We start from the raw sequence: 15,367 nt of genomic DNA, 5'->3' as shown, positions 1-15,367 counted from the left end.
CTTTGTTTTGTTGGTGGACACTCCAGATGAGTAGGTGGCAGTAATGCAGCAAAAAGCTGTTTTCCAACCTACCCTAAAATCGGAAGACGAAGAAGACGGACCTCGTTTCACGTCGCAAAACTGAAATATGGGTGATTCCGTCAGGCAACGGTCTGCATCGATGCTGACTTACGGAATGTGGGCGTATAGGGCTCAGAAAAAGTCCGCGAGCGCGCCCTCGTGCACCTGACGATGTGACAGCACTAAACACTCGGAACTTGACGGGAACGCGCATCAAAGTCTGTGAGCGTGGACGCACTTCCTGTCTCTTAAGTGGGCGTGGACATGTTTATCCTAATTTTTTTTTAGCTGACGTTAGATATTTACGCAGTTTTTAATAAAGGACACGTTGATTAATAAGGAAATGATACAAAAGCACCTGTGATTTCGAGGCTTTTTATTTATACAATCGTGGACATTTAGGTAAAAAAAAAATGCAAATTAAAAAAAATAATGTAATTATAAATGACATTAAAACATTAACAAACCTGTTTTTTCACCCCTTTTAACTCAGTAAATCCAACTTCATCAGATTGTTTGAGTCAGAGGTATGTGTTCATCTTGATATTAATAAGTAATACAAAACAAAGATGTCAGAGAGAGATCCTTGCAATCATATGACAGGATTATCTGATCAATTACATAGTGGATTATGTAGAATATATTAACATCGGTGGGTCTTTGGCTTCATTTTCAGACTATATTTGCTGTGTGTTTTGCGGTAGCATGGTGAATACAACTGCTGTTATGATAAATGTGTTAAACACATTTAGAGTGGAACGAGTATGACCAACACATCACTGTGACGGCAGGTAAACTTTGATGTTGTCGAACAGCGCAGTGGGATCCTGTAGCAAAGCTGGAAGGTTGCTCCTGTTGACGTAGGCAGCTAAACCCACGGCAGCAGCAGACAGAATCAGAGGCCACATCAAGGATCTCTCGCCTTTGGGGTCGTCACAGGTCCTGGTCTGCATGGGCCGAGTCACTCTCTCCCACTGAGTCAAGACGGCCTGGCGTGCTCCAGCCCATCTGCCCGGCCCTCTGAGGCGATACTGGTATGGCGTGCAGGGCCCGAACGCCACGTTGAGTCCCAGCCTGGGATCGGTCAGCAGCAGGCGCAGCAGGTTGGGCCGAACCCCCAGCAGCCCTGCTATCTCATCCATGTAGCTGATGTAGTCCACCTGGATGGTGTGTCTCTGACTGGAGACGTACCTGGAAGAAGAGATCATGTTGAGCAAAACAAGATCTGGTGCCTTTGAGGTGCAACTAATCACAAAGTTGAGCTGCAGCACCTTCTAGCCATCGTCTCCTGCTTGCACTGGACGTCTTTCAGCATGGAAACCGTCGAGGGAAGCTTGATGCAGCCTGTTTGAACATTTAGAGACATTGTGACACGGTGGTTTGTTATTCCCAAAGACTGGAGATGGGACCCGGAAGACGGGTCGCAGGAGATTGAATTAGCACTGCCAACCAGATTTGCAGACTTTCTTGCAAAGTCTTTTAAAGGAGTCATAACCTGGTTTTATACGTATCCAGCCCCCCTTGGATCGCTTTGGATCAATTCGTAAAACTTATTAGAAAAAAAAAAAAAAAATTTAATCAAACATTGAGCTTGTTCTGACCCTTTTTCGTACCGCGATTTTATCACGCGAGATTACGCGCGAGGTTTTGACTGGTCCGGATGTGCATTGTATAATATGTAATGAGGCGCGCGTTGATTCGCCGCAGGAAGGACAGAGCCGGGGGGGCTTGCCTGCATGCAGACTCCAAAACATAAACAGCCCCCTGTCATGGCGCACACACTAAATGACGAACCTTACGGAATTCAGGCATTTATGTACGAACCAGAGTCGGAACCCGAACCGGAGAGTGAAGAGCCAGAGACGGTTGAAGAGACACGTTTACAGCAGGACGTCAGGTAGCGGACGGGGGGGGGGTTGGGTGGTGAAAGAGGGGTGGGCTTATGCAAGTAGCCTCCACGGTGACGTCACCGTAGGCGCAGAATCAAAATCTCGTGCTTTAGGAATGCACACCCTTGTGTGCTATTCCTGTTCGGAAAAAGAGCAGAAGCGAAAAAACGGCGCCACTTTCAAACTCCAGCCTTTCAGGCAAGTTTCAACTGAGGTCAAACACAGATATGCATGTTTTAACAAGAGAAATTGCGATTTCCTGGTGATGACTCCTTTAACATTTATATCTGCAACGCACCTTTGAGCCACAAGAGGGAGGCTGACTCTTGAACATACTGATTCTCGTTCTGATAAATGCAGCCTAACATTGAAACTAACCGGAAAAGTTTGTTTTACTGATGAGAAGGAATGGACATGTAAACTCAACCAAAATAAGATGATCATAAACCATGAGGCTTACTTGCATAAATAAAGGATGAATAAATCCAGTTTAAAAAAAAAAAAAAAAATCAGGCTACATTTTTGGCTTGTCTACATGACAGCCTTTTCAAATAAAACATCTCTCTGATGTTTTTCCCCATCGACCAGACTGTAGGAGTGCTTCACTGGTGTTTCTGATTGCAAGTAGTCATGACATGTGTGCAGCCATGTTATGACAGGACTATTCCACCAGGACCCAAGGAAGCACAGCGCCAAGTCTTAAGTTCTTCAGGCATGTTTTGAAAGAGCTCTTACCTTTAAAGACACGCGTGGCCCACCTGGCCTGCATCTCAGAGATGGGCATAATGGCTCCCAGCGGCTGCACCAGACCGACGATAGCCAGAGTGGATCGTTCCAACTCAGGAGGAAACACATACTTGTACAGAGAGGCTTTGTTCTCCGTCACCGAGAGCACATTCGAGGCCAGGAACGGGAAGGAGAACCTGTATCCTGTGGCAAACACCTGTGAGACGGGAGACTCGTCTCAGTCACACACACCCAAGCAGACTAACTATTAACTGTGTAATAATCAAACCTACCACCAGGTCGACATCTTCCACGACGCTCCCGTCAGCGAACTCCACACTGGAGCCCTGAAACCTGCGGATGTTGGGTTTCACCTGAACTGTTCCTGACAGGATGCGGTTGGGAAGCTCATCATTCAACGTGGGGTGCTGGCTGAACAACCTGTGGATTTAAATTCACATGAATGTTGCAATCATTTTAATTAATACAAGACCCAAAGGTTAAAAGCATCGCAGGTGACACGATGCACAGAATGAACTTATGAATTTATTGCATGCTTATTATTATTATTCTACTGAGGGGGGGTTATCATGATGCTACTTTTGTAACCGAGTTACCGTTTCTGTGCCTAAATAAGTTTACATTTTGGGAAATAGGCACCATTAGAAACGCACACTGCATTACTCCTGCTAATGAGGAGAAAAGTCTTATCTCTGTCCGAAATCACATCCCACACCGTATGTGATATGTGTAAAAAAACAGCAGGAAGTATCTCTTCAGACACCCTGAACTGTAATTACCACGTCGCTTCCTGAGAGCCGGTTGAAGATGTGTAACCATGGTAACCTGTGTGTCCAAGTATATGTATATATAGCCTAGCAAAGTGTAATCTTACACTTACATTGAAGCACTATGTTATGTTACACTGTCGACTTGTTATGTCGCTGCCGCATTGCATTGTGGGATATTTATGCTCCTATTAAAAGAATCTAAAAAATACTCTTTCAGCGTACTAAGAATGTTAGTATGTTAGATTTTCAACGCATCCTCAGGGTTTTGAAGTGCCTTGACTGCCTCAATGAACTGCTGCTTTTAGATAAGCAGGTCTAATCAGCCGTTTGTGGAGCACCAGCATGCACCTGTCCACTTCACACTGTGTATGCCGCACCTCTCTGCCTCTGCACTTCAAACTCAACCTTGAAACACAGGGGGGAAAAAAAATACATCCTGTCCTCACGGTGGTCCGAAGAAGTATCATAGTGGGCTGTTCAGATCCACTGTCTGGGGACCTTGAGCAAATTTCATTGGACTGTCAGCCATCGCAAGGTGAAGCGATGCTACGGCTGTGATAGCAATACAATTGTGAAAGAAAGAAATTAAAACACGGACATAAATACAGCACCTGTGCTTCGGCTTCAGATTGTACAGTGCGTGATCAAATCGTCGGTTGAGCTGGTTCTCTCCAAGACGAGAGAAGACCCCGAATGGAAGGATTTTCATTACAAAACGCAGCACCCTGTTAAAAAGCATATCAATGGGAAGCCCGTTGTCCCCGACTCGGTTCAGAACCCAGGCTCCTCTTCGAGTGCTCAGGTAGAGCTGGGGGGAGGAGATATGATAGGACAGTAACAATCTTTATCTTATATCGACAGGTTGCAAAGTTTTGGTGTGAAATATGATATAAAAATGTAGCATTTATAAAGTTGGACTCAAAACAAGAGACTGTATCTGTAAAAACACATTCAGCTTTGACATAATTTCTCTAAATGCTAGCTGCATGCAGAACAGCACATCTATGATCATATTGGGTGCATTTGTCTTAAATTTAACTTCCGGATTTTTCTTTTCAATAGCGGCGCTGTGGATTTGTCCGACACATTGTTTGACTGTCCAGCTGCTGAATGTAAGAAACTAATCCGAACCTGCTTGGTGACTCTGCTCAGCTCCACTGATATGTCTCCTCCAGAGTTTCCTATTCCAATAACTACCGCCTTTTTATTACGCCACTCCTCTGGAGTCTTGTAATCTCGGCTGTGAAAGAATTTCCCCTTGAAAGTGTCAATTCCTAGAAAGCAAGAAAGAAAACACACTTGTGACTGCTGGACATGAACATGCTTCTCTACTTTTGCTGTAAGAAGACTTTGATCTGATCTTGAAGCAGCTCTAAAATGAGAAGGACATGTTCGCCTTGAGTTATTCACAGGTGTTGTGTTTATTCTCTAGACTGCGTCAGAGAGGAGGCGGAGCTTACCTCCATATAGACACCAACCATGTTTCATCCATCATGGCTGTAATAGCCACTATTGCTGCTTCGTACATGTTGTGAAATCCCAGATACGACGGGTAATTAAACGACATCCTGTCTGAGTTCATATTATCACCCAGAGGTTCTCTTTGAATTTCACTAAAATAGCAAAACACACATCAGCTGGTTTACTACAGCGGTATGAACCCAAAATAATTTCTTTGCAATTTAATTGCAATGAATGGATAAAAATGATGCGAAATAATGATGACAATTTGTAAAAAGTATAAAGTCATACTTTGTTCAAACAAGCAAACAACTTTTGAAATGCGTGTTTTCTGAATGGAGATCGGATTGATCAGAGGCAGGCTAACTAAACCTTCATCTAGACATAAATACGACAGAGACCTTGTTGTTTGTACCATAGACAGTCCCTGGTTTCTCCACATAGTCTGGTCTGGTCTCTGGACTAATGTGAGGTTCTATCGTAGACCTCTGGGAGACCACAGACCAGTTTAGTCTCCATTTCTGATTCAGTGACGACAGGAGGAGAATCTCAACACTGACAGGATTTTTCGTCACGCAAATTTGTTGAAATATTTAAACTTGCGTGAATAAATATAGATACTTTAAAGCCTGCAAATGGTACCTGGGAAGTCATGCAGTGGCATGTTGGGGTGGCAGTGATGTCCAATACAGATCATAACGGCATCAAAAATGTGTTTCTGCCTTTTGCCATCCTTGTCCTCCGTCTCAACGTCCCACTGGCCCGAATGAGAGAAATCTGACCTCTGCTTCACATGCAACACTTTGGTCTGGGAGGGGGACACAATTACACAAGGCCTTAACACCTGACTATAAATTCAACCGTCTGTCGTCTTATTTAGCGACATTTTGACATTTGAGATTGAGGTGAAATGTAAGCATCATTTCGAGGACAGAGTTGCGTAAAACAAGTCAGAGAAGCATCCTCACATTGAAGCGGATGTGCTTGGTGAGCTGGAAGCGGTCAGCATACATCCGGAAGTAGTCCATGATGAGGGAGTTGTGCATGTAGTTGGGGAAGTGCTCGGGGATGGGGAAGTCGCTGAAACACATCATCTCCTTGGAGGTGTTGATGATGACAGAGTGGTAGATGCTGGCCCTGTCTGGATCTGGATTCTCCTGCAATACAAACACCCAGCCAATAATCATCCCAACTTACTTCAATACACTGTGGACTCACAAGAACCCGACCCACCTGAAACCTCCAGAGACCACCGATGTCATCGCTGCTCTCGAAGCAGACGGGCTCCAGCCCCTCGTCCACACAGCACTTGATACTGGTCAGACCTGAACTACCTGCTCCGACTACTGCCACACGACGAGTCATCCTGCAGCTCTGTGACGGTGGAACCGGGGCAGTCTGCTGGAAAAAGGTTTGTCTGTAAGCAAGAAGCATTCACAGGGCTGCACACCACCACTTGACATGCAGGTCGATTAGGATTGAATTTATTTTATTTGGCAGCGACGATGCCCTTTAACCTCATTCATAATGAGATATTACATGTAAAATATACAGCTTTCATTGTCACAAAACAACAATGCACAACTAATATGGAGACACACCAGTACACACCATGGTCATTTACAGTGTCTGTCTGGAAGAAAGCCGAACAAGACCCCGACATTTACCACATAATCAAAGTCCACCATGAGTTAATATGTAGCCAAATATTGACAGAAATTACGAATGCTGTGTTCACGTGGAATCAGACAACGGGAAGCCGCATGTTGCTATGGTGACGGAATAAAAATACATAAAAAATAAAATGAGTCGTGTCACTTATTGTATGTTATTATTCGCGTGACACGTGTAGCTGTAAAATGCAGCTTTCTGTTTTCTGTTGCGATCTTTTTTTCCTGGTGGGAGGGGTTACGTAACATCTAGTTATAGTGACGTCAAAAAAGTTACAGCATTTTCACTCTAGCACTTCTCAGCTTAGTTTACGTTGCCTCAAGGAAGGCTGAAAGAGCAAGTCACTTCCACGTCGTCGTCGTCGTCGTTGTTGTTTTAAACGGGACTCTGCGCGGGCGGTGACAACAAACCCCGAGAGAGCGCCGTTTCGACCGCACACTAGTTCGACAGCACCGTAAACACAAATCAACGCAAAACGTTACAATGCTTCTTGTTTGTGCACGCGCGTTTTTCTTACCCTTTTTGTTGCGATCCAAAGAAAGGAAACGACTCTTCGGTCCTGCTGCTGCCTGTCAGTCTGCACATGGATTCTGGGCGGAGTGAGGGTGAGGAGGGGCGCCGTGCTTTACTTTGGTGTCCCGAAGTGACCTTTCAACCCTTGACCGCCGCGTCCGTGGGAGGGGGATTTTTATTTATTTATTTATTTATTTGCCAGTATGAAACTCATACCATGCCACAGGGGCGTCAGCAGCATTTGATATGTGGGGGGTTATGTTTAGGGGGTCTGGGGGGTTCTCCCCCCGAACATTTTGAAATTAAGTAGATGCAATTTCCCACATTCTGGTGCATTTTAACATGTTTATAGAAGATGTCTCTTCCGTATCTAATGTCTCTTGTTCTTAGAAATAGAAATGAAAATGAGAATTAAATAGGCCTATCATTGTTATACTATACCTTTTTTTAATAATCCCTTTGCAATAGTAGTAATACAACTGAATAATGAATCAAAACAAGCTTTTGCACAGTGAATATCACATAGTGGCATACACTAATGATAGTCTAAATATTATTCTGAAAGCACATTGTTAATTTACACAAGGCTTTTTTTTTCCAGCTATACTTAAATTATCCACGCCACCCATTTCTTTCTCATCTCACCACCTTTTTTTTCATTTCAACATTTTTTAGTTCAATTCGGACAATACATGTTTTTGGTGCAACAGGTGCAACATTCAAATATATTTCTGTGTTGAATGCATATGGTACTTTTAACTGTGTGTGATGCTGAAAAGCTTAAAGCTAATAGTGACACGGATATTCACCCTCACTGCGGATCGCGGGTCCAAGGAGGGCCCCCAGAAAATCAATAATAAGTGGTTAAATACTTACTTACTCATTACAAGTGGGTTTTGTATTTTTTTCAAATCAGACCAGAAAAAAAAGTTGCAATGTATTATTTACCAATTTAAAGCTCTCACACTCCCTTATTACAAACCTTCTGCACTATAAAGACTTTGCACGCAGATGATCTGTCTTCTGGCGCCATAATCAGACCAAATGTTTCACTCCTACACAAAATATACTTGTTTTTTGAAAGTGAGTTGCACAGAAGCTAGAACTAAAAAATGATACACAACAGAACTGAAAATTACTTTTAGTGTTTTGCATAAGTTATGTTGTGTTCAGGGGCTGCACGGTGGTGTAGTGGGTAGCACTCTCGCCTCACAGCAAGGGTCCTGGGTTCGATTCCTGGGTCGGCCCCGGGTTCCTTCTGTGTGGAGTTTGCATGTTCTCCCCGTGTAAGCGTGGGTTCTCTCCGGGTTCTCCGGCTTCCTCCCACAGTCCAAAGACATGCAGGATGGGGATAGGTTGATTGGTGACTCTAAATTGCCCGTAGGTGTGAATGTGAGCGTGAATGGTTGTTTGTCTCTACATGTCGGCCCTGTGATAGACTGGCGACCTGTCCAGGGGGTACCCTGCCTTCGCCCAATGACAGCTGGGATTGGCTCCAGCCCCCCCGTGACCCTGAATACAGGATAAGCGGTAGACAATGGATGGATGGATGTTGTGTTCAGACTTTCTATTTGAACACAAAGCTTTCACAAACACAATGCCACCTGCAAGACAGACTTTAACCTTTGACCCAGCTGGTAAAGCCGCACAAAGCCAAACTAAAAGAATGTTTTACCTGCAGGGAAAAGTACTGTAAGGGTTTGAAGGTTGATGTACTGTATGTGTGTCTCTGACTCAAGTTTTCAGTGTTCAACCAGGACTACTGCAAATAATGGATATCATTTTGGATATCAACAGGAACAATGTGCATTTCCTCTAAAACATATATAAAGATACAGGAATACCTCTAGCATTACCTAGCAGCTCAGTGACCCTTATAATCGTCCCATAATGATAACTTTACTGAATCACATTTCTAAAGAGATCTAGAAACAATACATTTCGCATTTTACTTTGGCATGTTTAGGCTATTTGTGGACGGAGGTTGGACAGCAGGGTGGGGATGGTGGTTGGGTTGCGCACATGGATGTAATAGATGGCAGCTCCTCCTGTCATGAGGATCAGGCTCAGCTTAAGGAGGCGGCCAGTAATGGAGGCCTCTTGGTCCTCGAGCTGGAGAGACGGGAAAATGTTATGTTGAAGTTTGGTGGTCAGACAGTTGAACTGAATAAAAAGAGTACTTCATGTTCAGAAAGGTTTCAGGACAAGTTCATTCTACATTGATTTAATTTCATAAAAGGCTTTGGATGTAGAATTTCAGACCTGTCTGGTCTTTAGGGGCTGAAACATGCGGTCAAACTGGGAGAAGATGGCCCCGCGGGCTCCCTCCCATTTCCCTGGTCCCATCAAGCGGTACTGGTAACCCGTGACAGGTCCCCACAGAACCCTCTTAAACAGGGGGTAGTCTGTGAAGAAGAGCCAGAACAGACTTGGCCGAACCCCAATCTCTCCTGCTATGTCGTCCATGTAGGAAACAAAGTCCACGTGCAGAGGCATCAACTTTGATACAACGTGGCTGTGGACGAATCACACATTTGAAAGACTGTCAGACCCGGCTGCAGTAAAATTTAGTTCTCCAAAGCGAATCTGGTGCTTGGAAACATTACTCCAGGTGCATTTTTGTGTCTTTCAGTCCTTTGGTCTGGTTTTCCTACCCACAGCTTGACTCCCGCCAACTGTTTCGGGCAACAAAGTTCTGTTTGACTATATATATAACAGAAGAGTGGTCAATGTTGTTTGCAACAAGTAGTCAGGCATAGGAATATTAGGATTTTTACTTGTTCTCGATGTCCTTTGTGTCCTTCTCAACAGCCGTTATCATGGCCTGGTTTGAGGGCAGCTTTTTATGTCCTGAAGAGCAAAAGACAGACAGAAGTAAATAGACTGCTTGGAAAGTATCTCGACTAAAGGCAGGTGATGAACTGAAAATGCAGCCTCACCCTTGAAGACGCGTGCGACCCAGCGAGCCTGCATTTCAGCTTGGGGCATGATGGCTCCAAGGGCAAGGATGAAACCCACGACGGCCAGAGTGGGATGATCCAGGTTGGGAGAAAAGACGTGCTTGTACAGACCCACACGGTGTCCGGTCTTGTACACGGCGCTTCTCGGAAGGTAAGGAAAATCGTAGATGTAACCCGTGGCGAACACGATCGTATCCACCTGACGAGAAAGAGAGATGAGATGGAGATAGGCTTCGATTGTGATCGCCACGAAAAGAAAAACCAGTATAGTTGGATGTTCTCTAACGTTTTCCACAGCACTGCCATCATTAAACACGACGGTGGAGCCACGGATCTCCTTCACGTTCGGTTTTAGGATGACCGAGCCAGACAGAATCTTTACAGGCAGATCATCGTTGATCACTGGGGACTGACTGAAGAGTCTGAGAAAGAAGACATGCTTCAAAATAAATACTTTAGGTCAAATCCACAGCTTAATTGGGATTTTATTCCGTGCACACTTAAGCAACAATGTGAGGCAGTAAGACGTTATGCAGAGTAATGACTTATGTGGTCCTGACAGCACCTACCTGTGTTTGGGTTTGAGGGCATACATGGTGTGGTCATACATGGTGTTGAGTTTCTTCTCGCCAAGCCAGTTAAGAATGTTGATCGGCAACAACTGGAAGAGGATGTGGACAAAGCGTGTGTTGTACTTCACGTCCACTGGCAGGCCTTTGTCAGAAACCTGACGGATGACCCAGGCACCGCTACGAGTGCTCATGTACACCTGTAGAACAAGAGCAAACGGTTTCTTGTAAATTATCAGTCAGAAGGATGAAGACAGGAGCAATCAGAAAATATACCTGCTCTGCCACTCGGCTGCTCTCCACGGCGATGTCACCTCCCGAGTTACCGATGCCCACGACCACCACTCTCTTCCCGTACATGTCCTCGGGCCCCTTGTAGTCCCAGCTGTGGAGATATTTTCCTTCAAATGTCTCAATTCCTGCAACACAGCAGAATGATAAACAATATACAAATATATTGTGTTACCCTATTTTGTTGCAGCCTGGTTTCACTTCCAGGGCATCAAATCCTGATGCTTAATCAGTGCTCCTTGGCCGATGCCCAAGGCACCATTTACTGTTTGTATGAGACACCCTGGGCATTCATCCAACTCCGATAAGGGGTCATTATTTGATACTTAATGTATGTAGTATTAAGAGCACCAAAGTCCACTAAGGGTGGCTAGTTCCTTTTATTAGGAAAATAAATCATACTAATGTTGTGAAACGGAGATCATATTAATCACAGCCCTTAATGGTCATCATATCTTAAAGAACTCGTAGTACCCTATTACCCCACCAGAACCGAGTTACTGGTGATTCCATTCTCCAAAAGTAGGAGAGCCTTCAGCTATCAAGTTCCCCTCTTGTGGAACCATCTCCCAGTTCCAGTCCAGGCGGCAGCCACCCTCCCCACATTTAAGAGGAGACGCTTATACTAAGGGATGGCTCAGGCTCGTCTTGGACCAGCCCTTAGTTCAGCTGCTATTGATCTAGACTGCCAGGGGACTTCACTTGATACACTGAGTTCATCTCTGCTCCTCTCCCTCTCATGTCCCATTAATATTCAATACTAACTTGACTTCTCCCCAAAGTCTTTGTGCTTTCTTGCCTCGCAAGTGTGTAGGTGTGCATGTGCAACAGAGGGAATGTGATCAGGGTGTTCCTGAGAAGAGAATAAACTACCTTGACAGATTTAACTTTAGGCAGAAATCTCGTGCAGAGCCTGCTCTTGGGTTCCATGTGCATGATCCCAAATTAGCACTATTGTTTATGCCTGGGCAAGCCTACATGTGCAAGATGTATGTAAAACCTGTCTTTACCTGGGAAGTCTTTGAGTGGCAGGTTGGGGTAGCTGTAGTGACCAGAGCAGCAGATAACAGCATCAAACACATGTTTCTCCTCCTGTCCATCTCTGTTCTCCGTCACCACTTCCCACTGACCAGTGCTAGAAAAGTCCGGTCTCTGTTTGATGGTCTTCACAGCGGTCTAAATAAGAAACACAGTAGAATAGTTTGTCGGTATAGTTTTAAACCGTGGAAAAGATATTGTAGATATTTGTATCTCATTACCCGGAAACGAATGTGTTGCAGCAGCTTGAAGTGTTCTGCGTACATCCTGAAGTATTTCAGGATTTTGGAGTGGTGCATGTAGTTGGGGTAATCGGCGGGGACGGGTAAGTCACTGTAGGAAACCATCTCTTTGGAGAAGTTCATGGTGAGAGAACGGTAGATGCTGGCCCTGTTTGGCTCTGACACTTCCTGCAGAGAAATAAGGTTTAGAAAAACATGACAAAAGGGAAAACGGTGGTAAGAATTCATTGTGACTTAATTTCATTTTTTTGCAAGCAATAATGTCATTTATTCTGCAGTGGTGACTTGCTTTGAATCTCCAAACTCCGCCAATGTCGTCGCTACTTTCAAAGCAGGTTGGCACCATGCCCTCTTCCAGACAGGCCTTGATGCTGGTCAGACCAGAAGGGCCCGCCCCGATTACTGCTACACTGTGCACCATGATGGAGCTGCACAAAGGAAAGGGCAATGTATATATATATATATTATATATATATTATATATATGTCGACGATGTCATCACATTTATGTACATCATTCCAAATGTTTTTCAGTTCCACCCACATCAAACAGTTCAGTAATTAGATGAAGTGCATTCCATAATTAAAAATAAATAGTGTGTGTGTGTGTGTGTGTGTGTGTATGGGCCTGTCAGATTGGGATAATATGCCGGGTTGGTGTGAATGCAACTGTGGCGAAGTCAAATGAGTTCATCTAAACAATATCCCATAAACGTATACATTATGACGCCATATACATGCAAATAATTGAAATTACTTGAAAGCCACCCCAACTATAGACAGAAGCTGACAATTTCAAAAATATATTAATTAATGAATATTCCATTAATATACAAAAAATCGTATTGATTTAAAACATAAATGGAGGCATTAATTAATTGACAAAAGTGACGAATTGACATTTCTGTTTTATTACGTTCTTGTATTTATCTTTATTTTAATTCTCATTTTTTACTCCTCTATTTCCTTTTCCCTTTTACTCATTTAATTTTCAAATGTATTTATTTATTTTTGCATGTATATAATAAAACAATCAACACATATAACTAACACTAGACACAAACCTTGAGGTCCCAACATCATCAGGTCATTATTTTTTTATTTTAGCAGGTTTCATCCCCCACAGCAGCTGAGCATCAAACCGCCAACCTCTTGGTTGAGGACATTACGCCCTACCCACTTTACCACTGAGCTGATAGCTTGTGTGTGCTGGAACTATATTAAAATTTTGTGCCAAGACATGAATGTGGAAAAACATGCTGATCCTGTTCCTGAGCTCCCACTCAAACTTGCCTTTTAATGTTACGATGCCAGCCAAGTTTTTGCCCAGATAATTGTTTATGGTGCAGCTGTTTACACTCCTTCTGATGTAAATTTAAAAAAAAATGCAGCACAGGAAAACACTTTTTGTTCGTCATATGTTGATTGTGTAGCAAATAGGCTACAACTGCATTGCATTGTGCATCCCTCCGTATGTTAATGATAATATTTTCGATTGTATACAACATATAAGCAATGTTACTGAGCTCTTTTGTACTCACTTCTTGTGTAAAACTTTCTCAGTAACATAAAACAGAAAGAAAAGCAGATCTGAGAAACTTTAAAATGACCTGGCTGAAATATTCAGAGTCAAAGCTCTGCAATCCATGCAAAGACTCAAATTTATGACCAAATATGCAAAGAAAACAAAACATAACAAGTTTGCACCTTGAATACAGCAGACAACTTCTTCTGTTTGACCATATGCACGTGAATAGGCCACATAACACATCTAGCTAAAATATTACAAACAATGGCACTAAAAAAATACCAGAATTCTACAGTAAAATATGTCCAAGTCCAAGTTTAGCAGCTCTTGTCCTTACCTCGATCCGAGCGTGTTGGGTGTCTTGTGAACACCAAGGGATGAGCATGATCTCAGCAAATACCATTAAAGAGGCGTTGACTGGAGACGCACAGTCTTTTCTTTTAGTTAGCAGGCGTAACCAGTACCTGGTGTCTTTTAATTAACACCGCAATAACATTTACATTACATTTAGGTCATTTAGCAGACGCTTTTGTCCAAAGCGACTTACAATAAGTACATTTGTCAAAAGAAGGAAACCGGAAACCACAACATATCATTGCCGATAAAGTAAGAGCTAAAAATAGAACAAGTGTTAGGTCCTCGTCTGAGTAACGTAGTACATTAAGAGCGACAGTGCTATGATCAGAGTGCTATAGGTAAGGTTTTTTTTTTTTTGGGGGGGGGGGGGGGGGGGTGTTAGTGAGTCATGCTATGTAGAGTCGAGGTGAAGTCTGAACAGGTGAGTCTTGAGCCTTTTTCGGAAGATGGCAAATGACTCTGCTGTCCTGACATTGGTCGGGAGTTCGTTCCACCACTGAGGACCAGAACAGAGAAGAGTCTGGACTTTGCTGAGCGACATTTGTTTGATTTCAGCGATGGTGGTACCAGCCGGCCAGCTGAAGTAGAGGAGCGAAGTGCTTGCTTCGGGGCGTGAGGTTTGACCAGTGTTTGAAGGTAGATGGGTGCCGTTCCATTGATGGCCCTGAAGGCCAGTGTCATCGTCTTAAATTGGATGCGTGCTGCAACAGGGAGCCAGTGGAGGTCACGGAGGAGGGGGGTCACATGGGAGAATTTGGGTAGATTGAAGATAAGGCGTGCTGCAGCGTTCTGGATACGCTGCAATGGTTTAGTTGCAGAGGCCGGGAGTCCGGCCAGGAGAGAGTTGCAGTAGTCAAGGCGGGAGATGACCAGTGCTTGGACCAAGAGTTGCGTTGCATCCTTTCTGAGGAAGGTCCGAATCCTGCGGATATTGTAGAGGGCAAATCTGCAGGATCGGGCCACAGCAGTGATGTTGGGGTGCAGGATAGTTGGTCATCGAGGATTACACCCAGGTTCCTCGCAGTTGACGACGGCAATACTGTGATGCCCTCGACAGTGACCAACAGGTCCATGCGAGGGCAGTCTTTCCCTGGGATGAAGAGGAGTTCGGTTTTATTCAAGTTAAGCTTGAGATGATGTGCAGTTATCCAGAAAGAGATGTCAGCCAGACAGTCCGAGATGCGAGTTGCAATGTGAGTGTCAGAGGACGGGGGAAAAGAGAGGAACAGCTGGGTGTCATCTGCGTAGCAATGGTAGGAGAATCCATGTGAT

The 15,367-nt window shown here is 44.1% G+C and overlaps 3 protein-coding genes across 3 annotated transcripts in view; 1 reads left to right on the top strand and 2 right to left on the bottom strand.

The window, feature by feature from the left end:
- The window catches only part of prkaa2 (protein kinase, AMP-activated, alpha 2 catalytic subunit), a 456,922-nt gene that overhangs the window by 416,004 nt on the left and 25,551 nt on the right, over positions 1–15,367 (top strand). The gene's annotated exons all lie outside the window — the stretch shown is intronic.
- LOC311015314 (flavin-containing monooxygenase 5-like) lies at positions 422–7,241 on the bottom strand. The gene is made up of 10 exons (XM_084012455.1): positions 7,116–7,241; positions 6,161–6,325; positions 5,896–6,084; positions 5,570–5,735; positions 4,598–4,740; positions 4,078–4,274; positions 2,969–3,116; positions 2,685–2,892; positions 1,332–1,404; positions 422–1,251 (listed from the first exon to the last, which is right to left on the bottom strand). The coding sequence occupies exons 2-10, from the start codon at positions 6,290–6,292 to the stop codon at positions 837–839; spliced, it is 1,671 nt and encodes a 556-aa protein (XP_083868581.1). The 5' UTR covers positions 6,293–6,325; positions 7,116–7,241; the 3' UTR covers positions 422–836.
- On the bottom strand, positions 9,074–12,635 carry LOC311015292 (flavin-containing monooxygenase 5-like; the record flags this gene model as incomplete). The annotated part of the gene is made up of 10 exons (XM_084012417.1): positions 12,497–12,635; positions 12,191–12,375; positions 11,942–12,107; positions 10,917–11,059; positions 10,641–10,840; positions 10,358–10,493; positions 10,051–10,270; positions 9,889–9,961; positions 9,374–9,626; positions 9,074–9,223 (listed from the first exon to the last, which is right to left on the bottom strand). Exons 1-10 carry the CDS (start codon positions 12,630–12,632, stop codon positions 9,074–9,076), a joined length of 1,662 nt encoding a protein of 553 aa, XP_083868543.1. The 5' UTR covers positions 12,633–12,635.

This window comes from Eutrigla gurnardus, assembly GCF_963514095.1.
Source record: "Eutrigla gurnardus genome assembly, chromosome: 6".
Classification (NCBI taxonomy): Eukaryota; Metazoa; Chordata; class Actinopteri; order Perciformes; family Triglidae; genus Eutrigla; species Eutrigla gurnardus.
This window is presented reverse-complemented; position numbering and strand designations above follow the sequence as displayed.

What these genes read in the sequence shown, in the direction of transcription:
- LOC311015314 (XM_084012455.1), bottom strand. Translation starts at nt 6,292, where the DNA reads ATGACTCGTCGTGTGGCAGTAGTCGGAGCAGGTAGTTCAGGTCTGACC. An exon ending in GTGGTCTCTGGAGGTTTCAG is followed by an intron (nt 6,085 to 6,160) that starts GTGGGTCGGGTT and finishes TTTGTATTGCAG; the next exon opens with GAGAATCCAGATCCAGACAG. An exon ending in GGCCACGCGTGTCTTTAAAG is followed by an intron (nt 1,405 to 2,684) that starts GTAAGAGCTCTT and finishes ATGTTCAAACAG; the next exon opens with GCTGCATCAAGCTTCCCTCG.